Genomic DNA, 17,751 nt, shown 5'->3' with positions numbered 1-17,751 from the left:
GGTTGCCCAGTACCAGCATCATTTGTCCAGGCATTTTTTTAAGATCCTCAAGGAGTCCACAAGCTCTTTGGGGAATGTGCGCCAGTGCTCAGTGAACCGCACAGTAAAGAAATATTTTGTGATGTTCAGCTGGAACCTCCCGTGTTCCATTTTGTGCCTAATAGTCTATTTCTGGCAGTGGGCACCACTGAAAAAAATCTTGCTCTGTCCTTTTTGTATATTCCTTTCAGATATTTACAGACATTGATGAGATTCTCCCTGAGCTTTCTCCTCTCCAGGCTAAACAGTCCTAGAGGTCTCATCCTTTCATCATAGGATACATGCTGCATTACTGTCCTCATCTTTGTGGCCCTTTGTTGGACTTTCCAGCAGCTCCATGTTTCTCCTGTACTGGGGAGCCCAAAACTGGTTGCAGTATTCCAGGTGCATCCTCATCAGTGCTATGTATAGGTGACCTATTCTGTCTTGCTGGCAACCTAGTGAAAGTAAGAAGACCATTGGGCTTTTTAGCATCAAGAGCTCATGCTAAGTCACGTTCAACTTGGTGTCGACTACGATCCCCAACACTGGAAATCTTTGATGAAAAGTCTTTAAAGTAAGATTTTCATAGTCAGCTAATGCCTGTTGTCCTGACCATTCCACTACCATTCACTTAGCAGTCAAGATCTGTAAGTTCTCATGAGCTTCTACTATTGTTTTTGTCAAGTAGTGCTCTGTAGTGCTTAGCATTTTTGTGATGTTAACATTCAGCAATGTAACAATGCTTTCCTTTTGAAATATAAGGAAACTGTAGAATATATGATGAATGAAATACCAATATTCCACTCTGTTATTGATTTTATATACCCAGAGGATGTAGCATTTAAGTAGCTAAGCACTTTTGAAAGGACTTAGTCAAGGTTTTGTCTCTTCTTTTTTCTTAGGTGCAAAAAATCAATTTACTTTCACGATCAAATAATAACATGTCCTTGAACTTATGACTTTGTTAGAAATAATAGCCACTTTTCTTCCTAGGTAAAAGTAGAAGTTTGTTCTGTTTTTTGACTGAGCATTTCCAGTACTTCTCAGTTTGTGTTGGAATGAAGAACAGTGTAAACATTATAAAAAGAACTAGGTTCAAAATGTGAACAGTGTAATTCTTAACTGCTTCTATCAAGAGTAAAGTTAATGAGTGGCTTTAGGGCTGTAAGCAAATAGTAAATTCATGTAGTCAGATCCCCTATGTTGTAGTTCAGTATATTCAAAATTTGCATCTTGTCAATAGTCTCCAATTAAAGACATCCTAAAATCTCCACTGATTGTATCTTCCAGTGGTTTCACCACCTTCCCATTGGAGGATTTTTTCAAGTTAAATATTACACCTTCAGATTCATAGCAACCAAAACAATTTAGATTAGAACACCACTAGGACAAGACATTCTTTCAATGCCAGGTATCTAATCTGACACAACTGTCTGTTTTTAAACCAAGTGTAATCTCATTACTTCAACAGGGAATTGCTTAGTACTTACTGAAACCATTCATCTTGTGTTCCTGTGCTCTATTAAGTTTAAGAAAGTAGTTGCAAAACAAAAAAAAAATTGATATAAAGGGAAGGCTTTCCTCTGTTTTCAAGTTTTAAAGAATACTTTTATTTTTTTAGATCTGCTCAAAGTGAAAGAATTGCTAAGGTTTTAGTTCATGGCTATGTATATTTTTCATGAATAGCTGAAATAGGTTTTGATAATTTTATTTTTTTATTTTTTTTCCCAGATAGGCAAAATGCCGTACTGCATAAACTGAGTTCACATATCTAGGAACTCTTCTGGATTAGGAGTCAAATATGGAACTTAATAATGCATTATGCCAAACTCAGACTTAACCAATACGATAAAATATATAGCTGAGCATAAATCAAAGATTGTATTTGTTGTACTAGTAATACTTTGTGAAATCAGAATAACAAATCTTTTAAATGGCAATCTTTAGCATTAAGGTAGACTACATTATAGCATACATTTGTTACAGTTTCAGATTAAATATTAATACATTCAGCATATAAAAACTTAAAGCATTATCAAATAGCTATATTAATGTATCACTATAATATGCCCTTCAGCACTGTAGAGAAAGCGTGCGATTTTGCTACTTCAGAACAAAAAATTAATACATTTGCACAAATCAATTTTAAATTAGAGGCAAATAGATAAATAAACCTGTCTTTGTTAATCAAATGTGAAAATTTGTTTATATAATGTATGGTATCATAAAACTAGAGAGGGATTTAATATATCTGGTTGAATTGCACATAAGTTGCTCCAGAAGTAATGCGTCCTATTTACTTCCATGGAAACTACAATAGATGCAAAGAACATAATAACACTCTTAGATAGATCAAATTCTCAGTTACAAAACACCATTTTTCAACAGCCACCACCATTAGTTATGTATTTTGCTAAAATAAGAGAGAATTAGGTTAGGAGCAAAGTCATTACTCAGGGACTGGTGAGAGAGTACAACAGGCTGCCCAGAGAAGCTCTGGGTGCCCTGTCCCTGATGGTGTTCAAGGCCAGGTTGCAAGGGGTCCTGGGCAGCCTGATCTGGTAGCTGGCAACTCAGCCCATTGCAGGGGGTTGGGACACAGTGATATTTGAGTTTCCTTCCATCCCAAGCCAGTCTATGATTCTGTGATTCCCATAATTGTATTCAGATAATAGGATGTGTTACTTATTCACTTTCTGAGATCTGTACAAGCTCTTTAATGTCTCTGGTTTTCTTAATAAACTTAATTTTGTATCTAATATTTAACATTAAAAGTTACTTTTGTGATTAAATGATATCTTTTGAACTCAACTGTGGACCTGGATCAAATTACTAAGTTCAGAAGAAAATGTTCTTTAAATATTTTGCTAAAATTTACTTTGTAACAAAATCAGTTATCTCAGACAGTTACACTGCTGAAATGTAGAAGATCATAAGGGTAATGCATTCTGTTATTCAGGCTTACAATATTTTGATACTGGAGAGATGCTTTAGTTTGTTTTTTTCAATTTCATAACTAACATTGTAATAGATAAAAAAAGGTAGCCAATTTTATATACATTATCTTATTATTGTGTCTCATCAGGTGCTACAACTATTGAAAAGTATGATCTCAGAACAAATATATGGATCCAGGCTGGAGTGATGAATGGCAGGAGGCTTCAATTCGGTGTTGCTGTCATCGATGACAAGCTGTTTGTCATTGGAGGCCGTGATGGTTTAAAGACATTGAACACTGTTGAATGTTACAATCCAAAGACAAAAGCTTGGACTGTGTTACCACCAATGTCAACACATAGGCATGGTTTAGGTAAGGAAAAAAAAAGTTCTAAAAATCTAACACAGTTTTTCAGATAAGTAAATGATAATGCAAAATTTAAGTTTCTATAGCTATCATATCACATTCATCAGTATCAATAAAGATTTATATTGTGCTTGTTAGATCACTAAGAATGTAAAGAATAAGACACTTTTTTGTGATTTAATGATGTATGAAAACTTAAGAAAAGACAAGACAGCAAAAGAAACAGAAACTTTAAAAGATTGGTGGCAGAATGGCAAGGGTTGGAAGGGACCTCAAGGATCATGAATCTCCAACCCTCCTGCCACATGCAGGGCCACCAACCTCCACATTCAATACGAGACCAGGCTGCCCTGGGCCCCATCCAGTCTGGCCTTCAACACCTCCAGGGACAGGGCATCCACAACTTCTCTGGGCAGTCTGTTCCAGCACCGTGCCACTTTCTTTGTAAAGAGCTTCCCCCTGACATTGAACCTAAATCTCCCCTCCCTCAACTTCAAACCATTTCCCCTTGTCCTGCAGTTATCGACCCTTACAAAGAGTTGATTCCCCTCCTGTTTGTAGGCTACCCTTAGGTACTGAAAGGCTCCAATGAGGTCACCCCACAGCCTTCTTTTTCCAGGCTGAACAAGCCCAGCTCCCTTAGCCTGTCTTCGTAGGGGAGGTGCTCCAGTCCCCTGATCACCTTTGTGGCTCTCATCCCCCTCTCCAATAGATTTCTGTCTTTCTTGTACTGGGGGCTCCAGACCTCGACACAGTACTCCAAATAGGGCCTCACAAGAGCAGAGTAGAGGGGGACAATCACCTCCATGTCCCTGCTGGCCACATCTCTTCAGATGGAGCCCAGGATACCATTTGCTTTCCGAGCTGCAAGGGCACACTGCTGGCTCATGTTAAGCTTTTCATCTGTCAGGACCCCCAGATCCTTCTCTGTGGGTCTGCTCTCAAGAACCACTCCTTCCAGTCTGTCTAGATGCCTGGGATTCCTCCGGACCAAGTGCAAAACCTTGCACTTTGCTGTGTTCAACCTCATCAGGTTCACCCAGGCCCACCTTTCTAGCCTGTCAAGGCCCCTCTGAATGGCATCCCTTCCTTTCACTGTGTCAAGTGCACCACTCAGCTTGGTGTCATCAGCAAACTTGCTGAGGGTGCACTTGATTCCATCATTGATGTCATTGATAAAGATGTTAAAGAGCACTGGTCCCAAGACAGACTCCTGGGGGACGCCACTCATTACTGGCCTCCACCTGGACATACAGCCATTGATGACCACCCTCAGTCTGCAGCCTTTCAACCAGTTTCTTAGCCGTCGAGTGGTTCACCCATCAAATCCACATCCCTCCAATTTGGAGATAAGGATGTGGTGGGGGATCATGTCAAAGGCCTTTCTCAAGTCCAGGTAAATCACATCAGTCACCTTTCCCTTGTCCACCAATGCCGTCACTCCATCATAGAAGGCCACCAGACTGGTTAAGCATGACCTTCCCCTGGTGAAGCCGTCCTGGCTGTCTCAGATCACAAGCTCATTCCACATGTGATCAAAAATGTCATTCAGGAGGATCTGTTCCATGATCTTCCCAGGCACAGAGGTGAGACTCACCAGCCTGTAGTTCCCCGGGTCCTCCTTGCTCCCTTTCTTGTAAATGGGAGTGACGTGACCCTTCCTCCAGTCATCCAGGACCTCACCTGACAGCCACGATTTTTCAGATACGGCGGAGAGGGTCTCAGCAACCAACTCAGCCAGCTCTTTCAGAAGCCTTGGATGCACGTCATCTTGCCCCACACACTTGTACACATTCAGTCTCATGAGGCATTCTTGAACTTGCTCTGCCTTTACAGCTGGGGGGAACTTACCATCCCAGTCCCCACCTAGAGGTTTAGGGATGCCAGGCTCAGAGACGTGAGAAATACTAGAATTCTGGCTGCCAGTGAAGACTGAGGCAAAGAACTCATTCAGTACCTCAGCCTTCTTTTTGTCCTTTGAAGCCAGTTCTCCTTTTACATTTACCAAAGGAGGTACACTCGCTTTGGCCTATCTCTTCTGGCCAATGCACCTGTACAATGTCTTCCTATTGTTTTTCACGTCTCTCACCAAGTTCAGTTCCGCCTGCGCCTTGGCTTTCCTGACCCCATGTCCGCAAGTCCAGATGGCATCCCTGTATTCTTCTCAGGTGACACGCCCTTGTTTCCAGAGCTTGTATGCACCTTTCTTTGCCCTCAGCATGCCCATTAGGTCCTTTCTGAGCCATTCCGGTTTCCTACCTCCTCTGCCCGCTTTCTTGTTCAGAGGGATGGAGAGCTCTTGTGCTTTCAGGAAGGCATCCTTGAAGAGTAGCCAGCTCTTCTCAACATCTTTGTTTTTAAAGACAGCATCTGAGGGGATCTTGGCCAACAGTCCATTGAACTGTTTTAAGTTCACTCTTTCAAAGTTCAGGGTCCTGACATCATTTTTTTTCCAGGCTCACATCCCTCAAGATCACAAACTCAACCAGGGCATGGTCACTGCAGTCCAGGCTGCCTCCAACCTTAATGCCTTTAATGATATCTTCAGCATTGGTGAGCTTCAACTCTGGTCAGTCTGTCCGATACCTGGACCAGAAAGTTATCATCAGTGGATTCCAGGAGCCTCCTGGACCTCTTGCAGCTCGCTGTGTGGTCTTTCCAGGAGATATCAAATGGTTGAAGTCCCCCATCAGGACGAGAGCCTGTGAGCACGAAGCCTTTCACATCTGAAGCAAGAAAGCCTCATCCACAGTCTCCCCTCGATCAGGTGGCATGTAGTATACCCCTATCACCAGCTGGCCTTTGCTAGACCCATCCCTAATTCTAACCCACAGGCTCTCAACCTGTTCCTGACTGTTTCTCAGAGGGAGCTCCTCACGGCCTATCCACTCTTTGACAGAGTGCAACTCCCCCACCCTTCCTACCTCACCTATCTCTTCTAAAGAGCCAGTATCCCTCAATGACAGCATTTCAGTTATAGCAGTCATCCCACCATGTTTCTGTGATAGCAACAAGGTCATAACTTTCCAAGTGCCCCATGGTTTCCAACCCATCCTGCTTATTTCCCCAGCTATGTGCCTCGGTATAAAGGCACTTCAGCTGGGCTTTCTGTCTCACTGCTTTCATAGAGGATCTAGGATCCCATAGAACAGCAGCATCCCCAGCATCCCCATGCTGCAGTCCATCCCTTTGTATTCCACCATCTCCGCCCATCAAGTTTGGTATGAGCCCTTGAACGACCCACTCCACCCTAGTGGCACTCTTTTTGTCTCCTTCCCCTGAGGCTTTTCTTAGCAACTTGCAGTCACTGCAGCCTGAACTGTCAATAAGGGATAATAATCAGAAGCGCGAATCAGTCCAGCAAGTTTCCTAGAAATGTCCCTGGTCTGTGCCCCAGGGAGGCAGCACACCTCCCCACGGGTAAGGTCAGGCCAACGTATAGGGCCTTCCATTCCTCTCAGCAGGGAGTTGCCTATGACAACCACCCTTCCGTCCTGCTGGGTGGAGGTAGTCTTGAGGCTTAGGGTTGACGACTTCACCAGAGGTAACCTCATGGATGGATCTCCCTCCACACCCTCACTCACCTCTCCCTCGACTTCCAGGGACTCAAACCTATTGCGCAGAGGCACATGGGGAGCCAAGTATGGTCGGGATGAGGGATGTCCACTTCGCCAAGCTGGTATCTGTTTCCACTCCTCCTCCTTTCTCAAACTGTTGCTAGGAGGAGGAGAAGACAGAAGGCTCACTGCAGCACTGTCTGCCTGCCGGTTCCCCTCTCCCACCTGTTTGCAAGGCAGCAGGGGGTGACATGCTCCATGCGGAGCCTCAGCTGTGTGCCAAAATCTCAGGGCCAATAGGGACTGGCAAATCAGTCTGTCTCTCACACTCTGTTACGGTCCTCAGACTTTCCACCTCCTCCTTCAGGTCGACCACAAGGCTGAGTAAGTCATTTACTGATCACATCTTATACAAGTGCTGCCTCCATCGCCCTGCACTGCAAAGGCCGGGCTCTGGCACTCATGACAGCCAGTGACCTGCGTACTAGCATCTTGTGTTGAGGCCTCAGTCTGAGTCTCCACACTTGTCTTAGCAATCCTTAGCAATCAGCAATCCTTTCAAGCATGCACAGGACCTCAGTCTCCATGCTCTTTTTGGCTGCAGTCTTCTTTGTGCATGAGCATGGGACTTCCATCTGGGTCTCCACAATATTTGTGGCGGTAGCCTTCCACTGGGGTGCAGCCATTGCAAACCAGCAGGCACACTAGCAGCACTAGATGGCCTTAGGTGTGACTGATCAGCCCCGCCCTGCTGCCGGCAGCGCTGGCTCGGCCCTCTCGCCGTTGCCGGCTCGTTAACAGGAGCCCTCGCACTCATTACTCACCTGAGAGCGATAACAACCATCCTCGCTGTGTAGTCCCGTGTATGGCTGGCTTACAGTTTCTCCTCATTAAAATAGCCCAGGCGATTCTCACACCTCAATTCCTCCTCTGTCCTTGAGGCTTTTTGTAGGCGAGGGGAGTGAGCTCAGAGCCATTGCCCTGGCAACGCCCCCGCCGCGTCAGCTGCTCTCGCGAGAACTGCCCGGCTGAGAGCTGTCCAGCCGCTCTGTTGTGTCGCCGATCCCTGAGTGAGGGAGCCGACCGAAACCCCGTGTAGCTCGCGGTCGGTCGCTGCGGTTCTGGCTGGAACAGCTCTGAAGCAGCGAACCTCGGCGATGAAGCTGTTTCAAAGTATTATATTTTTTCTGTTACACAACATGATAGGAAATATGCTCATGAGTATACACATTATGTCAGTAATGAACATAATGCTTTACGTAATGCTTTATATGTTTCACAATATAATAATTATAAATATAATAATGTATTAATAATATAATATAATAATATAATAATAATATAATAATATAAATTATATTAATAAATAAATAATAAATTAAAATAAAAATAAATAAAATAAATAATGATAATAAAATAATAAAAATAAATAAATAATATAATAATATATAATAATATATAATTTTAAATATAATAATGCTTCACAAAGTTTAATAGTCTAATCGTGGTTGGTAGAGCATACGTTTCTGTTGTAAACATATATTCCATAGCTTTTCAAGGATCGTTCATACCACTATCAGCATTAAGCAAGATATGTTGTATTCCTGTTTTCCCTAACTAGTTATTCCTAAATTGCCTATAGTGATCATATAGAAGCTGAATGTGATATCTGAACTCTCATTTCCATTTGTTGTCTTGATTTACAAAATCCAAAATGCAAATAGAAACTCAATTATTGTCTTTAAATTTAATTTAGGTTTACTTAATATGCCTACATCTAAGCTAGTTATCTTTATTTATTTTCAGTGCAGAAAAAAAATATTTCTAAACTGCAAAGTGTTGTATATGTCTTAAATATCTTCCCTGCAATGAAATGTGTCACATCTTAGAATAAAATTTGCCTATACATATTCATGCACAGACTTTTGATATACTGACCTGATTTTGACTTCTCAATAGTACTACAAGGTAAAATGGTTTTCCTAGGGTATGTAATGATATGAGGTTTAAATTAATAGAACTTTAAGTCCAGTGAAGACAATAGACTTATGTGATGAGCTACACATATGGAGTTAAAATTAATGCACTCCATACACAAATTTTATTCCAGTTCTGACACAATTTTTGTCCATGATTTTATCGTGAATTGTTAATCATTTTATTGATTTTTTAAAAATTATTATTGTTATTATTATTTTTTTTCCTGACCATACCAGGAAATGTGCTATTAGCTAATTCTGGTGTCTTTGATACTAATATTTAATATCAAATAGGGCATAAAACATTATGGAATAAAAAAGAGTAATGTGAAGCCAGAAAACAATGAATGAAAATTGGTATCAGAAAGAGAAAGACCAAATTAATACTTTTATAGCTACAGTAGAAAGTAACTGAAAGAACAAAAAAGGGAGAGGGAGTATAAAAATATATTTTGAATGATAAATTCAGAAAATAAAAAGGAAAAAGGAAGAAGCTGCACAGAGGAAGAAGAGGGAAGGAAGAAGTAAGGAATTAGTGGTAGGCTGAATGCAAATGTTATATACAAAAACAAAAAAAAAAAAAAGAAAGAAAAGAAAATATGGTTAATAGAAGAAACAAAAAGAAAAAAAAAAAAAAGAAATGAAGGAACTGAACAAACAAATGACACTGAGCTTATTGTTTCAAAGCAAACAATATAAATGCTTCTATGGGAAAATTAGGCTACCTGTCTTTTCAGGGAAGTATCCTGAACTGGCTTGTGCTTTCCATTAACTGTGTAAAAACTGTCTAAGCTTCTGTTGTGGGCAAGATTTAGATTGTTAGGCATACACTTCAACTTCATTTTTTGGCTTTGTGAACATCTGGATTGCACAGTCCATAACTAAATGTGTATTTTCAAGTTGGTCTGAATGGAAAGAAGGATAATGGCACACAGTAGTAGCTACTCAACTTCTGTTCAGCTTAGATTGCAGGAAGGTTATGGGATCATACTATTCCTCTTTCATTCTTGGAAGCAGGAATCATCTGAGTGAAGTTGCTATAAAAATTTCTTCCCTTTATTGCTGGTGAGAAAGCTTTGGATTTCTTTTTATAACCTGTAGCTTAAGGTGTAATTCACTCTATCCAGATGACCCCAGAGGACATAAAGATTTCAGAGTCTTGGTTTATGTAGTAGGTTATGGCTTCAACCCATTGTTTTTATCCAGCTAAATATATGTAAATGTATTCTTAAGTACCTAGAAAGTATTCTTAAGGTTACAGAGTACTTGTTAATCTAATTGTCATGAAACTCGTGTGTGCGAGTATGAATCTTAAGAGAGTACGTTCAGAAGGCGGAGGAAAGAAAATATGGGAAGTTAGAGAATTGTTGGATAAAAAGCTCAGAATATATTTGCTCATGATAAAACTATAAGATGTCATGATTTGGCATGAAGTATATAAAACAACGAAAGAGGATGACCCTTCTTACTACTTCTTAGACACAGTGTAATTTTCCATTTCCACACTTATTGCTCTAATATCCAACACGGTAGTTAAAGGGAAGAAAAAAAGAGAATGTGCAGTGAAGAAAATACAGATAACTCTGTACTTTGTAAATAGTAGTAGTGAAAACTGTTAGTCAAGGAAAAGACTATGAAGAAGCTGAAGCATCTGTTGAAAAGCTGTTAATATATACAGTAAAGAAAACAGGTAAAATCAGGTAAAGTTCAGACTCTATTTTGACCAAAATGAAAGACATTATTACCTTCATTTTCATCTACAAATACTATTAATTGTAGTAATATAAATATATAACAAATAATTCTATACATTCATAACAACAAATTGAAATATATATGAAAAATTATATATGTGTACATATGCATCACATATACCTGTAGATATATACTATATATATCATGATGTATGTGTGTGCATACATATGTATGTTTAGTTTGTCTAAACATTCTAGTCGTTTTCCATGTTTTCCCTTTGGACATTCCAGTTCATATCAGTGCTTTGGTCCATAAGGCAGAACAAGTAGCACTTTTCACCTTATAAGTTATGACAAGTCAACTTCAGTGCAAAATAAATTGAAGCACTTTGTAGAAAAAGTCATTCATTTGTGTGCCTCTAGAAAAGCTGTGAGTTCTTTCCATGTGTTGTCTGCAGGTGTAGTGTATACAATCACAGAACCACAGAATATCAGGGATTGGAAGGGACCTTGAAATATTGTCTGGTTCAGTCCCCCTGCCGGTGGGAGCAGCTAGATCATGTCACACAGGAATGCATCCAGGCAGGTTTTGAATGTCTCCAGAGAAGGAGACCCTACAACCTCTCTGGACAGCCTGTTCCAATGTTCTGTCACCCTCAACATGAAGCTTTTTTTTTATATTTATGTGGAACCTTCTGTGTTCCAGCTTGCATGCATTGCCCCTTGTCCTATCATTGGATATCATTGAGAGGAGCCTAGCTCCATTCTCATGATACTCACCTTTACATATTTATAAATATTAATGAGGTCACCCCTCAGTCTCCTCCAAGCTAAAAAGACCCAGCTCCCTCAGCCTTTCCTTGTAACGGACATGCTCCACTCCCTTAACCATCTTTGTGGCTCTGTGCTGGGCGCTCCCAAGCAGTTCCTTTTCCTGCCTGAACTGAGGAGCCCAGAACTGGACACAGTACTCCAGATGCCGTCTCACCAGGGCAGAGTAGAAGGGGAGGAGAACCTCTCTCGACCTACTAACCACTCCCGGTCGCCACTGGCCTTCTTGGCACAAGCGCACAGTGCTGGGCTAATGATCATCCTGCTGTCCACCAGAACCCCCGGGTCCCCTTCCCCAATAGTGTTCAAATGTGATGGATTTTAACTGACATCTGAATTCCAAATGCAGCTGTGTACTTAACACGTCACATTCCTAAAACTTATAATACTAGGGAGGTCCAAATGTTTATCAAATACTTTATTTTTCTTAGTAATTTTAATTCGTAAAGAAGACCATTCTCTAAATAATATAAAACCTTGAAGTCAATGCTTTCATTTATCTAAATCTTCTCCACTACATTTTAAGTACAAGACAGAATAAAGCCTCATTTCCTAAATTATGGAGTGCAATTAAGTTTTAATTGTTTTAAATTGCATAAAATATGAATGAAAACAAAATGATAATTCAAAAATAGTGGCATCAGGTTTTCATCTTTTATTCAGATCACAAATCATTGTGAGATTTATATGCAGCCTTTCACATGGCAGACTCATGAAATCACAGTGCAGTGGCAATTATTTACAGCATTTTTTTTTTTTTATTAAAACTTATTAGTATCACAGAATCACAGAATCACAGAATTGTAGGGGTTGGAAGGGACCTCCAGAGATCATCGAGTCCAACCCCCCTGCCAAAGCAGGTTCCCTACCGTAGTAGATATAATACTTAAGAGTATTAAAACCAGGATAAATATATGATGTTTATTGCTAGTGGGCTTGAGACCTTACTGACTGATGATCTAGACTTTGGCTTAATTCTTAGATCATTATAAAATTCAGGAGGAAAATACATATTAAAATATAAATGTGTTGACTAATCTAAGCCCATATTTTTTCAGTCATAAAGTGATGTTTCATAATATATATTATTTTTGTTGGCTTCGAAGACTTGAAGTTCATAAAATGTTTTCCAAATAGTTTTTGAATTTTCAAAAAGCAGTTATTGTTTATCAAATATTTTTAGGCATATTTGCAAGCTCTACCTACAGTATTAGAAAATTGAAAATGTAGAGCAGGATTTATCCTCCTGGAGGCAGATGAACATCTGAATAGGGCATTTGAAGTGGCACGTTTCCATTTCCATTCATGACAAGAACTCAGCACAATTAGAACGATTTATGACCTGGGAGAGGTTCCTGCGTTTCAAGATACAACAAAGATCACTGAGGAGACTGTGAATTAAAAATCTGTTCCCTAAACCTCATTTCTGTATGTATGTATGAATTTATTTATTCATTAATCCATTTATTAAGTAAGGCCCATATCAGCTCTGTCTCTACTGGAAATTGATTGCAAATCTATTGGCATGCTTTCTTATTTTATATTTCTTTTGATATAGTTACAAATGAAAAGCACTGTTATATTGGAAAGTACTTACTGTGTGATTATCAGAGAGCATCTTGACTTGGCTCAATAGTTCATTTATTTCAGTAATGGTCTGTCATCTCTCATGTTTGCCATTTATATGTGATTGCTGTTGACTAATTGAAAGATGTTTTCATAATTTCCAACATGTCCATGAACTCCTTGTTGGGTTAGATTAAATCTGTTACTATTCATTACTTTTTGATTGATTGTAAGGTAACATTGTTTTTAGCAATCATAGTTCAGTCACTCTCTTCACAAAAAGATGAGAAGGCAGCAAATAGGAGTTATTAAGAAATGTTAACTTATAGATAGAATGTTTTCCAGAAGTTAATATCTTTTATTTTTTCTTCAAATCTCAGCGTTCTGAAAATAGACAGTAATTGTGTAAAATGTCAGCAGATTTTTAAAATGTGCTTTCAATGCAAATATCAGAAAAAAAGTTTCAGATACTAGATAGCTTGATGGATCCATAACAGCAAAGCAATATCTGATTCACATTGAAACAGGTGTTGATTATAGCAGAAATTACGCTGATTAAAGATGCAGATTATCAAGTGAATATGGAGTCTGATTAACTTTCTCCATGGGAAATAAACTTTGCTTGGAAACCTAGCTGCTGAAGGGTGGGTGTTGTCAGGTATTTTTTAAACACTTTAGCTAGGAAAACAGAGCTTGTCAGAATGTAGCATGTGGGATAGGCATTTAGACAGACTGTCTAGAGGTTTAGCATTTTCATAAAACATTTAGCAGGCAATTATTGCTGTTCAACAATGGAAATATAAAGATGTATGGCACCGGTCTTTAAACCTAAATTGAAGGATAACTTCGAGTCAGAGTTCAACTCTCATCTTCTATATGAAAAAAAACTTCTGTTGTGGCAATGATGTTATTTTAGATGGTATTGAAGCACCAGTAAATACGTGTTTCACAGAGCCACACGATTGCAGGGGTTGTAAGGGACCTCTAGAAATCAAGACCAACCGCCTTGCCAAAGCAGGTTCCCTAAACCAGGTCACACAGGTAGGTGCCCAGGCGAGACTTGAATATCTCCAGAGAAGGAGACTCCACAACCTCCCTGGGCAGCCTGTTCCAGTGCTCCGTCACCCTCACTGTAAAGAAGTTCTTGCGCACATTCATGCGGAACTTCCTATGCTGCAGCTTATGTCTGTTTCCCCTTGTCCTGTCTCCACTCACCACTGAAAAGAGACTGGCCCCACCACTATGGTCCCCACACCTCAGATATTTATAAACCTGGATTAGATCCCCTCTCAGCCTTCTTTTCTCAAGGCTGAACAGACCCAGTTCACTTAGCTTTCTTCAAAGGGGAGATGCTCCAGGCCCTTCACCATCTTTGTGGCCATCCGCTGGACTCTTTCCAAGGGATCCCTGTCTTTTTTGTACTGAGGAGCCCAGAACTGGACCCAGTACTCCAGATGAGGCCTTACCAGTGCAGAGTAGAGGGGGAGGATCACCTCCCTCGACCTGCTGGCCACACTCTTTTTAATGCACTTCAGAATGCCATTGGCCTTTTTGGCCACGAGGGCACACTGCTGGCTCATGGCCAACCTGTTGTCCACCAGGACACCCAGGTCCCTCTCTGCAGAGCTCCTCTCCAGCAGCTCATCCCCCAACCTGTACTGGTGCATGCAATTATTCCTCCCTAGGTGTAAGACTCTACACTTGCTTTTGTTGAACCTCACCCGGTTTCTTACTGCCCAGCTCTCCAGCCTGTCCAATTTGTTGAATTTGTACAAAAAGGCATTCAAGGCAAAGGAAAAGGATGTGAAGTAGAATAGGAATGTAAATAAAAGCTTGATAGAGCCTTAACAGTTACACCTATTTTAACTGTAAAACATGTTGAAACTGTTTTTTTTACAGTTTTCCTCTGCTAGCTTGGAGGTTTGCATCTTCTTTCTGTATACTACAATTACTGGATTACAGAAGAAGACAATAAAAATTGCAAATTCACATATTTCATTAAAAGACAAAAAAAAAAAAAAAAAGTATGTTATTAAAAAAAAAAGTTTTACAGCAAAATAATTCCAATTTTTCAGTATGCTGTGTGTCTATGGAACAAACCATTATGAGGAGAAAACAAAGCACAGAGATCAGCAGACAGGTGGATGAAAATTTGAGATTCCATTATGGACACAGAGACAGATATGAACCTCCAGTGTCCTAATGGGCAGCAGGTGAGAGATAAAAGTCAAGAAGAAAACAATGTTGGTAAAATACAGAAAATTATTTTAGCATTAAGGACAAAAAAAATGATGTTATCATACCTTGTTGGTATGCTAAAATTGTAATTATTTATGATCAGTGTTAAAAAAGTACTATAAGCACACCAACTACTAACAATTTTTGAAAATCATGAAAAGTATAAGTTGTTTTTTTGTTTGTTTGTTTGTTTTGCTTTTCAGAATATTTGCTATACTGACAAAAGCAAGATCACTGGATAGAGGAAACTTTTCTAGATCTTTCTTGTAGAATATTCTGATAATCATCAATTGCTCATTTCACAGACATGTATTTGTTTATTTTTAATCATTCAACCCCAGTAATCAAGCTGAAAATACTGCAGCCCTCATACAACCATACGTGTATGCTGTTGACCAAGTCCTACTGGTTTAGGTAATGACATTTAATATTTCCAGATTTATACAACACAATTGCTGGATTTTTAGATATTCTGAAAAAGTGACCACAATGTCTGTTCAAATCAAGTTTAAATCAACAGAGCTGTGAGTCTGGTACATGTCAAATCTACAGTATATCTCTTTCTTGAAAGGAGCCTAAAGTACTTTTAGACCTTTATAAATTGGCAGTCATAAAAACTTAATGCTTTCAGTTGGGAAGAGCATATTCATCTATAAAAGATGTTGTTCATGAGAATAAAAAAAAATGTCCACTGCTTTGTTATTTATGTAACAGGAAGGAACAGTTTCAAAAAAGATTATTCACTAGGATTCATTTTAAACAGTATGACTGGAATTAAAATGAAATAACTCAAGCAAAGAGTCATGCCATGTATCCCCCCAAAAGATCTTTGAGTCAGTGTCTTGTTGGAAGCATCTCACTTTTCTGCACTGGTAAGTCTCTTCAGGTACATTTGCATCTCACAAAGCAGTACTATGATCAATATGTGTAATCTTGCTCAGTGTGTGCTGATACGCTGAAATTGTGCAAAATCACAGATAGAAAATAAAGTAAAATATATAAAATCAAAATAAAAGAACTTGAGTTCTCAGAAGAAATTAAAACTTCCTAAGCATTAAATAGAGATGAATATTTTTGCAACAGACTTGCTTAGTACAATGCTCTGACATACCTATATTATTTGCCATTCAAGAAGCAGCTAGCTAAATGTTAGTTTGAAAATCTTTCTTTTATGCATTATAAAATAGAAACATGTACCTCTATGTCATTAAATTATTGTTTCCTTAATGTTGAAATATCAAGGGAAATATGTAATTCCAGCTTTCTTGAAAGAAGACCTGAGCACTTAAAGTATTTTCTTCACAATAATTATTTGCATGTATATTAGATTTGCATGTATATTAGATTTTGCTTTGGACTTTTTTCTCCCAATTATGAGGAGCATACAGAGATATTATTTTTCTGAATTATAAAATTATTTGTCATTGTACTTTGCACCCATGCATCACAACCCGATTCACTGAGGAGCTACAAATCATAATGGCAACTCTTCTAATGATTTCTGAGTCAAGTTCTCCAGATAATACTGTAGCAGAGTTGAGAATCTGGTATCTCATCTACAATACTAAATGTAAATAAGCTGCAGGCAGATTTTACGTCTATAAATCTGCATTATATAAACATGCCAGTGTAATATTGTTGGGCCCTAGAGTGCAAGGGTATTTTCATAACTCTTTCAGTCAGCTTTGATACCAGCCTCTGAATAAGAGCAGGTATTTTCTGCAGTATGTCACTAAATATTCACTGAGGAAGGTAGGTCAGGCCTAATTCTCCATTTCATCACATCCTAAATTCCAAGTTTAAGCTAAGGCTGTCCTATATGCAATATCCCAAGAATTATAATGGTATTTCAAACTCAGTTAAAATTATGGTTGCAAAAATGAAATTTCACATTTAATTATCCAGTGTATAAGATAAAACAAGTTAGATTTTACCATCAAAACCATTTTTTTTGTTTGTTTGTTTTGTTTTGTGTAGAAGAAACTACTTGATTTGTTCTAGTATACCTCTGCCTTAATTCTTTGGAAAGATGTACAGGTGACCAAAAAAGAATATTCAACTAATCTGTGGTTATTTGACAGGTAAAATTGCCAGAAGTTGTCTGATATGTGTAAATACTAATGAGTTGGTGACATTTTGTGCTCCCTACACCAAATTGCTTCTGCTTTTCAGTCTGTGTTAAGTAAATAGATGGAGAATGGATAGAAGATAAGGAGAATTATTAGTTTATAAGCCCACTGGAGTGGAAAGGAGAGTGAATGTTTGAATGGTAGTAGAGAAACACTGTATTTATTATTGAAGTGCAAGAAAGAAGAATATTATGCAATTAGATTTACACAAAGGTCTAGGTTTTTTGTGTTTTTTTGTTTTTTTTTTTCCCCATAGAGATGCTTGTCCTGCAAAGTATCTCACTTTCTTTGTCATTATATATTAGATTATGTGTTATATCTTACATTTTGTTCATCCATTGGCCTCCTGCAATTAGTGATTCAACAAGTTTGTCTGAATCAGACTTCAGAGTTGTTCATTATTCCCCATCACGTGATATAGTCTGTACCACA

The 17,751-nt window shown here is 38.9% G+C and overlaps 1 protein-coding gene across 2 annotated transcripts in view; it reads left to right on the top strand.

The window, feature by feature from the left end:
* The window catches only part of KLHL1 (kelch like family member 1), a 233,951-nt gene that overhangs the window by 198,007 nt on the left and 18,193 nt on the right, over nt 1-17,751 (top strand). For both annotated transcript variants that reach the window (XM_042867520.1, XM_042867519.1), the window contains one exon: nt 3,107-3,331. In XM_042867520.1, coding sequence (XP_042723454.1) covers nt 3,107-3,331 — 225 coding nt within the window. The remainder of the gene's footprint in view (nt 1-3,106; nt 3,332-17,751) is intronic.

Source organism: Lagopus leucura, unplaced genomic scaffold, assembly GCF_019238085.1.
Source record: "Lagopus leucura isolate 7727_CA_CO unplaced genomic scaffold, USGS_WTPT01 Super-Scaffold_100001, whole genome shotgun sequence".
Taxonomy (NCBI): Eukaryota; Metazoa; Chordata; class Aves; order Galliformes; family Phasianidae; genus Lagopus; species Lagopus leucura.
Note: the sequence above shows the minus strand (reverse complement) of the source record. Positions and strands in the feature narration are given on the sequence as shown.